The sequence below is a fragment of the Elephantulus edwardii genome, unplaced genomic scaffold (genome assembly GCF_000299155.1).
Source record: "Elephantulus edwardii isolate Elephantulus edwardi_28Jun2011 unplaced genomic scaffold, EleEdw1.0 scaffold00268, whole genome shotgun sequence".
NCBI lineage: Eukaryota > Metazoa > Chordata > Mammalia > Macroscelidea > Macroscelididae > Elephantulus > Elephantulus edwardii.
The window spans coordinates 163,061-172,294 of NW_006400018.1; the positions used below are offsets into that span (position 1 = coordinate 163,061).

At 49.0% G+C, this 9,234-nt stretch overlaps 1 protein-coding gene across 1 annotated transcript; it reads left to right on the forward strand.

Moving 5' to 3' along the window:
- On the forward strand, positions 1-9,234 carry HNRNPUL2 (heterogeneous nuclear ribonucleoprotein U-like 2). Its single transcript, XM_006899816.1, has 14 exons — positions 1-540; positions 2,408-2,543; positions 2,827-2,903; positions 3,124-3,263; positions 3,583-3,673; positions 3,770-3,882; positions 4,122-4,385; positions 4,559-4,681; positions 5,020-5,148; positions 5,616-5,784; positions 7,354-7,554; positions 8,493-8,566; positions 8,819-8,926; positions 9,030-9,234. Exons 1-14 carry the CDS (start codon positions 6-8, stop codon positions 9,111-9,113), a joined length of 2,244 nt encoding a protein of 747 aa, XP_006899878.1. The 5' UTR covers positions 1-5; the 3' UTR covers positions 9,114-9,234.

A 9,234-nucleotide genomic window follows, 5' to 3' on the forward strand; every position in this document is an offset into this window, starting at 1 on the left:
CGGCGATGGAGGTGAAGCGGCTGAAAGTGACCGAGCTGCGGTCGGAGCTGCAGCGGCGGGGTCTGGACTCGCGCGGCCTTAAGGTGGATCTGGCGCAGCGACTGCAGGAGGCGCTGGACGCCGAGATGCTCGAGGACGAGGCCGGTGGTGTCGGGGCCGGGCCCGGCGGGGCCTGCAAGGCGGAGCCTCGGCCTGTGTCCGCGTCGGGCGGCGATCCGGGCGGGGACGAGGAGGACGAAGACGACGAGGAGGATGAGGAGGCGCTGCTTGAGGACGAAGACGAAGAGCCACCGCCTGCCAAGTCCCCGGACCAGGCCGCGCAGCCGCCGCCGGAGCCCCCGGAGGCAGCGACAGCGGAGGCCGCGGCCGAGCCCGATGCTTCTTCCGAGGAGCCGGCGGAAGCCACGGCCGAGTCAGGTGGGGTCAATGGTGGCGAAGAGCAGGGCCCCGGCAAGGGGGAGAGCGACGAGGCCGAGGAGCGGAGCGGGGACGAGACTCCGGGATCCGAAGCGCCGGGTGACAAGGCCGCCGAGGAGCAGGGTGAGCACCTGGCAGCGGAGCCCGACTGCGCCGTGCGGGGTGCGCCCTTGCTCCTGCACCCCGCCCGGGCTCTTCCTGGTCTGCAAGTGTCAGATCCCGCTGGCTGTGGCTCACACTCCCCCGGGGGGCGCTGGTTCGCGTCCCCTGCCCGCCTCGCCGGAGCAGTTTGACAGCTGCTGGTGGCCCCGAGCGCTGCCTGGCCACCGCCTGGCCACCGTGGTGCCTCGGTGGGAGTGGATGGGAGAGCGAGGGGGTGTGCATGCCAGCTGCTGGGGGGCGACCTGGGGAGCGGCCTCGCGCGGCCCTGCGTGAAATGCACGGAGGAATTGGGCAATCCCAGGGACAGGTGGAGGCTAGGCCTTTGGGCCACCTGACTTGTTGACTTTTTTTTTTTTAATGATCAAAATGTGACGCTGTAAACCAAGTCCGTCAAAGTGCGCTCCTTGGAAAAGGCCAATTGCTAGAAGTTGAGCCCCACGGAATCGGGAAATGTAACTTTGCTCTTGGCGGGAGCAGCAGGGGAATCCACCTGTCGGGTGAGGGTGTCGAGTTTAATGGTTAACTAGCGAAGGGAAAGTCTTAGTCTAGCCCGTTGAGAAGAAGTTAACTTGACTTGGCAGGAGCATTTCCTTTGCTTGTGTTTTTAAACTTTTCATCTTGGCCGGAGGGTGTTTATGTAGATTTGCTCTACTTTGGTGTTTTTTCCGCGCACACTGCGAGACCCCTGCTTCCCGAATTGAAATGATAATTGAGGTGTTAACGGGCCCCTCTGTTAACCTTCAGGAAAGGACTATAGAGTTGCCCTGCGGTGTTGAATGACCTTTCTTCTTTTGTCATTACTGACTGGGTCATTAGGACGGATCCCTAACAATTCTGGCAGTAGGAAGGTAACGTAGAAGGGCTTCCAGGCCAGTGAATCGTCCTGTCCCTTTGCAAATGCAATGTTTTGGGAGTTGTTCCGGAGTTTCATGGTGTCGTCGGAACTCAGTCTCTGACAGTCATGATCACATGCAACATGCAGATTGTCCTGTGCCCTGGGACAAAAAAAAAAAAAATCCCATTACATAACGTTTGTATTATTTCAAATGGTAGGTAATGAAGCAGCGGAAAGGACTTCTTTAAAGAAGTTGTTGTTGTTATTATGAAAACTTTGTGCTGTGTAATAGGAAAGCCTCGGGAAAAATTCCAGGGTGCTTTCCTTTTGTAGAGAGTTGCTAAATATACAGCAACACCTTTCTGTCCCAAATTACGTGCAATTAGGTGCAGCGTTATTTCTGGGTCTCTTGTGACCTAATGGTTTGCTCGTGTAACTTTTCGGTGGCTATCCATGATAAAAATACAGCTTTGTGTTATGCACATGAGTCCATTTGCTGTAGAAGTAAGGCTGTGACTGTCTATTTAAAAGATGGGAAAATGGGCTTTTAAAAAAAATTTTTTTTAAATGAGGCCCCTGTTTCCTGAAGCAGTGGAAGTGGTGGAAACGAAGTACCAGATGCTGTTCAAATCTGACAATCGAAAGTCAAAATTAACAGGGAATATTCCTTTGTCTGTCCTAAGAAAATTTGTGGGGTTGACCTGATTTCCGCTGATACATTTAGAATGCATGAACTGTCCAGTTTCTATCAACTGTGTTGAGTGTAATTAGCCTGTGCTGTTCAGTGTTACTTTGTTTTTCCTGTTTAATAAAATCCCAGCCAATGGCAGGAAGGTGATCTCTGGAAGTGAAACCTTTTTTTGGATGTCGTGGGGACAACCTGGCTCTTCTCATCAGACTGCTACACAGATGTCCCTTTAGTTCCTATTGGTTCTGAGCTAATTTTACATGCCAGTATAAAAACTACTGATTTTCTTTCCCTCCTTTTTGTAGGAGATGACCAAGATAGTGAAAAGTCAAAACCAGCAGGCTCAGATGGTGAGCGGCGGGGGGTAAAGAGACAGCGGGATGAGAAGGATGAACATGGCCGAGCTTACTATGAATTCCGAGAGGAGGCTTACCACAGCCGGTGAGGGAAACAGTCCCTTTCATCCAAGGGCCTGTCTGCTCTGGTTTTGGTTTACCTGATGTTGATTGGAGAGTCTGGAAGGAGGGTGGATTTAAAAACGGAATAGGTTCGTATAGGCCTAAGTTTTAGATTGAATCTACCCTGGAAAGCTCCCACTACCCTCTCTCAATTGTTGAAAGAAGCTGTGTGCTGGGATTTTATATTCACTGATAGTTTAAAACAGACCTGTCTTTTGGAAGAGCACCCCGGTTACATTGTGTTTGCTCTTTTCTTGCTTGTATAGCTCAAAATCCCCGCCACCCCCTGAAGAAGAGGCAAAAGAGGAGGAGGAAGATCAGACCCTTGTGAACCTGGACACGTGTATGTATAAAGCAGAGATTGATCTCTGTGTGTTTGGTTTTTTTAAAACCACTTATCTAAGAGTAATTTTGGAAATTGTAACTTCATAGCTTGCAACTTCTAAGTAGTTTAACACATAGGAAACTTTGTATCCATTCTTGACAGCTGAGTGTATTTAGGCACTGGTGGTGGCTTTTTAAGTGTAGCCATTGGAGTAAACCAGTGTCATCCTTCCTGCCAGATACCTCGGATCTCCATTTTCAAGTGAGCAAAGACCGCTATGGAGGGCAGCCTCTGTTCTCAGAGAAATTCCCCACCCTCTGGTCTGGGGCAAGAAGTACCTATGGCGTGAAGAAAGGGAAAGTCTGCTTTGAAGCCAAGGTAGTGTTTATGTGTATGCGGATGTATTTACAGCTTAATGGCATTGTTCATGTGTTAATCCAGTCATACCCTCATTCAGTGTAATATTAATGCAGAAAAGAAATTCTAAGAGTGACTTTAGTACCATTAAGAACTAGGCGCCAGTGGTTTGGGTTTAAGAACTAGGCCCCCGTGATTGGGTTGAAGCCTAATGGCAGCTACTCTGATTTTGAGACGCGATGTAGTTTTCCCCATTACTGTGGAAACATTGTCTTTATAACGTGGAGGTTTCTTCTGAGTTGGGCAGAGGGTTTGAGAATTCTTCTCCTTCTTCGGCTAGGTAACCCAGAATCTCCCAATGAAAGAAGGCTGCACAGAAGTTTCTCTCCTTCGAGTTGGGTGGTCTGTCGATTTTTCCCGCCCGCAGCTTGGTAAACTTAACTTTTCAAGTTTCCTCTTTAATACTCGCTACCATATTGGTTATACTCTGCAGATTTTGAGTAACAGGTTATTGTTGACTGTTGTAGGTGAGGATGAATTCTCTTACGGCTTTGATGGACGAGGACTTAAAGCAGAGAACGGACAGTTTGAAGAGTTTGGCCAGACTTTTGGGGAGAATGATGTCATTGGCTGCTTTGCTGTAAGTCCTTCTGAAAGTGGTGCGTTACCAGGAAGGACTGGATAGAAGGCACTGGGAATTCACTTGTGCTGCCCATCAGCTGCCGACTTTTATGCATTTGAGTCACTGCTTGCTTTCTTGTGTTGAGTGGCAGCTGGAGAGTTTGGCTTGTTTGTTTTTTTTAAAAAAAGGCTTTTGAAAAATTGAATTGTCCCTAAACTGTGCAAGTGTGTAAGAGCTTGTGTCCTTTGTCATTGTAGAATTTTGAGACAGAAGAAGTAGAGCTCTCCTTTTCCAAGAATGGAGAAGACCTAGGTGTGGCATTCCGGATCAACAAGGAATCCCTGGCTGACCGGGCCCTCTTACCCCATGTCCTCTGCAAAAATTGTGTTGTAGAGTTAAACTTTGGTCAGAAGGAGGAGCCCTTCTTCCCAGCACCAGAAGAGTTTGTGTTCATCCATGCTGTGCCTGTCGAGGAGCGGGTGCGCACTGCAGTCCCTCCCAAGACCATAGAGGAGTGTGAGGTATGCAGGACAGTGCACAGAAGCATGCTGCCCGCTCTCCGCATGGGCTGGTGGCCAGGGTAGTCTGTACTCTCGCGGCTCCGGCCTTCTCAGAGCTAGACCTGGGACAAGGGTGTTCTTGGTAAGCATGACCCTCATTCCTTTTCCTTTTTTCCTGATTCTGTGTACTGCAGGTGATTCTGATGGTAGGACTCCCTGGATCTGGAAAGACCCAGTGGGCACTGAAATACGCAAAAGAAAACCCCGAGAAAAGATACAATGTTCTGGGAGCTGAGACTGTGCTCAACCAGATGCGGGTGAGTCTGAAGGGAATGAGTCATTGCGGTGTTTACTTTGGAGGTCCCAGGAAGCCCCTAACTTCGGGGTTTGTCCGTTAGGTAACTAGAGAGAAGCATTTCACAGACACAGATGAGTAGGCTTTTTGACGTATCCTTCAAGTAGATTTGTTTTCCTTTGCTGTGGTATCCAGTTTCTGAAAGCAGGTGGAAATCTGCAATAGTGGTTGATTAAGACTACACTAAGGAGTTGGTGTGATAGCTTTGCTGGCGTTTCAAGGCATGATGTATACCAAGAACTCTTGGGCCCTAACTTGCCACATAACTTCTTAAGTTTCTCTTCTTCACAAACTCACCAGATGAAGGGACCTGAAGAACCACAGATGGACCCAAAAAGTCGGGATCTTTTAGTTCAGCAAGCCTCCCAGTGCCTTAGTAAGCTGGTCCAGATTGCTTCCCGGACAAAGAGGAACTTCATTCTCGATCAGGTATTGTTCAAGCGTTCAGAAGACACCTGGTTTCGTAGGTGATACAAATGACATTGTCAAGTTGTGAAGTACCTATGTAGAAAGAAACTGAATTATGAGTCAGAGTTGGGTCACTTTAGTATAACCATCCAGTTCTAGTATGAATGTAATGTTTTTGTAATTAGTGTTTAACCCACGTGCTGGTGTTTTTGCCAGTGTCTGGACTCAGACTATAAGCAGATACTAGAGGCGGTAGGAGTGTTGACCCCACCAGTCGGTCTGTGGCTTTAGACAAGTCCAGTAACCTTTCTGAGCCTCAGTTTTCTTGTTGCCTGTCATTATGTAGAGTTTGAAGGGGGGGATAAAAAGTTTGTAGAGTTTTGTTAGAAATTACATATTTAAACACGTAGTCTTACTTACCATACTTTCGTTTAATTTGTTAAGTTTCATTAAAAAACTCGTACTGTTGTTATTATTTCTTCCTTTAGTGTAATGTGTACAACTCTGGCCAGCGGCGGAAGCTGTTGCTGTTCAAGTCCTTCTCTCGGAAAGTGGTGGTGGTTGTCTCAAACGAGGAGGATTGGAAGAAGCGGCTGGAGCTGAGGAAGGAAGTGGAGGGAGATGATGTGCCCGAGTCAATCATGCTGGAGATGAAAGGTGAGTGAAAATTCTACCTGTTGGAGACCCTGTCCCTTGATGAGGGGAGAAAGGTGGGCAGTCTCCTCCAGTGCAGTTTACAGCGTTTGAGAACCTGCTGGAGGGTCAGCCATGAGTCAGTTTCAACTCAGCTACATGCACCTAGAGTGATGCTCCACATCTTTAGCATCAGTCTGAAGAGCAACCTTACGGGTATTTACAAAAACTAACTCGGCAGGCCATATTGAATAAGAAGTGAATGGAGGAGCATCACGTCAACTTGACTCACTCTGCGTAAGATAACGGAAGGATAAGATGGTCCTGTGGGATCGTTAAATCTCAAGTTCACCGAATCTGTCCACTGGGCCAGTCCTTCTGCAGTCTGTACCGTTTGCTCACCGCTGCCCTCGGTGTAAAGTGCTCTGGTGGTGCGGGCCGTCACAGTGTGCTGCTAACGGAAAGGTCAGCTGTTGGGATTTCCCAGCCGCTCTCGAGCAGAAAGTGAGCAGTCTCCTCCTGTAGATTCACAGCCTCAGAAACCTGATGGAGGGGCGCAGGGCATCACACGTGACCCAGCAGTGATGGATGTGGTCGTAGCTGTGAGAGAGTAGCAGTGAAGGAGACAAAGCTCTGCCTCTCAGGAGTTTATGCTGGCCAGGGACAGCAGGGGAGAGCTGTGCGGTGCACACTGGACTGTGGTGGAACGAATTGGTTTATCCTGGTTTCTGGCACCAGGTTAGGCCTGGTTTTCACTGGGTAGTTTGAGTTTTGGTGCCTTCCTGAAATCCAAAATCCTGTGAAATGGAAAGCCTGAGAACAAGGCAGAGTTAACTATTGTTATTGGCCCAGCTTCTGCTGCTTCCCATGCAGTGTCATTTTCCTTTCTGCCTGTAGCTCTTGGCATCCTGACAAGTCCCAGGTGGCAGCTGGTTTACACACCTGTGAACTGGGGTCTCTGCATTTATTCACAATGAACTTTGTCAACCTATCAGCCACTCTGAGCTCAGTTTTGAAACTGAGGGCTGTCGATTCATGAAAGAATCATGAGAGCCTGTTGAACCAAATCCTGGGACTGTGCCTTTGAGCCATGAGTGTAGAAACCTACGCGTGGACCAGCCAGCCCAACAAGTGCAGGTGGAGAATGAGACCCTGGTGCTCTGGCTTTCTGTTTGACTCGGTAGATGCCTTCAGAGCTGAGTACTTTTCTTACTGTGTATTATCTTTTTAAAAATGTGTTCCTTAGCATCTTATCTGAGACCAAAACTTTCTCAGTTACTTTTAGGCTCTAGATACCTGCTTCCTCTGATAAGAAACCCTAACCCAGTTCACTCTAATTTATTATGGGTCACTTGAGAACTTGTAAATCTACAGTTTGTAGAGAGCCCTTTGTCTGGGGCTGTTAGAATTGAAGTAAACTCGTAGCATACAAATTTGATAATTTATCCACATGGGAGTGGGGATTAACCCAGCACATTTAGGAAATCTTACTCGCCCTTTAATAGAATTTTTATAATGAGATCTTACCCTTCTATGCACTTTTCAGGCCCTATGCACTTTTCAGGCCCAAAAGCTTCTCTCTTACTCTTACAGCCAACTTCTCTCTGCCTGAAAAATGTGACTATGTGGACGAGGTAACATACGGAGAGCTGGAGAAAGAGGAGGCTCAGCCCATTGTCACTAAGTACAAGGAAGAGGCACGGAAGCTGCTGCCCCCCTCAGAGAAGCGGACAAACCGCCGAAATAATCGAAACAAGCGTAACCGGCAGAACCGAAGCCGAGGCCAAGGCTATGGTAAGTCCTGGGCACCTGCCAGCCCCAGGCCTGTCTGTTCTCTGTGTCAGTGCAGTGGGACCCACGGAAATCAAGCCAAGTGCCTGACAAATGAGGAAGTGCCTTCTTCACGGAGCTGCTTCTGGGTTGTATCCTCAGGCCTCCCAGCTCCTCCTCTAGCCTTTCACCAAAAGGCAGTGCTTGTCTAGACTTATTTCCTTGAAAAGTGATACCTGAGCCTCGGCATCTCCTAGCCTTCGTGCCTTTCCCACTTCACTATGCCTGAAGGCTTGATGCAGTAAAGTTGAGCATCTCCAGCTTTCCTGTGGCTTGGTCTCTTGGATCAAACTGACTGTCGACCAAAGAGGGGAATGAGTCATTCAGTTACTAGTCTGTTTTGTGGGGGAACAAACCTGAATGACGTTGGGTTACAAATAAGTTAGTGGCCACTAGTGGACTTAATCGCCTTCCCCACTGTGTTACAGAGTCTTATTTGTGAGGTAAGCCCTCATTGCATATTTACTGCTGTTTAAAAATGTGTGTATGTGAGTCAGTAAAAATGTTGTACCTGGTACTGTGCTGAGCTCAGTGAACCCTGGCCCACAGAGAGCGTATTGTCCCAAGTGCTTGATTTATTTAAATGACATGGCTCACATGCCCGTTCCAGGCTGAGGTCTGTGATTCTGTGAATGGCAGCTCTGACACACTTCTCTAACTCTGCCATGTATCTTTTTGCCACTTGAAATGTCTTAGAGGAATTGGGGAGCTTCTAAAGCAAGGAGGCATGGTTTTGTTGTGTCTCTATTCTCTGCCCTCCACCCTCAGACTTTTTAAAAGGTCCATTTTGTAAGGCTGAGGGAACCAGGCCTTCTGTTCCCCCCAGAATTGCCTTTGGCCACAGAGCCAGGACCCCACACCCCACGCCAGCTGTCTGAGCGCGCTCTCCATTTCTCTTCCAGTGGGCGGGCAGCGCCGAGGCTACGACAACCGGGCCTACGGGCAGCAGTACTGGGGGCAGTCTGGAAACAGAGGGGTGAGTCAGCTCTCCTTCTGCTCCCTCTCTGGCCGTGGAAGCCATTCCTATTGGCTCGGGGGAGCAGAGTGGTTCGGGCTGTTTTCTAGGGCCTAGGGTTTTGCCCGTTACAATATTCCTTTGAAAGAACTTATCTGGGAAAAATTAAGCCTGCTTCTAACATCAAGCTAAGATACACTTAGGAGGGGGTTGAAGTGGGATGTTATAGGAAAACCCCATAAATCTCTTCTCTCTCTCTCTCTCCCTTCTCAGGGTTACCGTAACTTCTATGACCGATACCGGGGGGACTATGATCGATACTACGGGCGAGATTACGAGTACAACAGATACAGAGACTATTACCGACAGTACAATCGGGATGTAAGTATCTGAAAGGTGAGGGCGGGAGGCAGGACCTGGATCAGTGCCACCTCTGTCCTTGGTCAGCTCTGGCTCCAAGTGACAGGGTCCCCCTCTCTTCTAGTGGCAGAATTACTACTACCACCACCCGCAGGACAGAGACCGGTACTACAGGAATTACTACGGTGGTTACCAAGGCTATCGGTGAAGCCTCGGCCATTGTCGCCTGTCAGCCATGAAGCTGAACCTCTGGGGGTGCCAGGCACTCCCCAAAACACAACCAAGGAAAACAGGGGCTGTCGGGGTGGGGCTGAGCTGCCGGGGAGGGG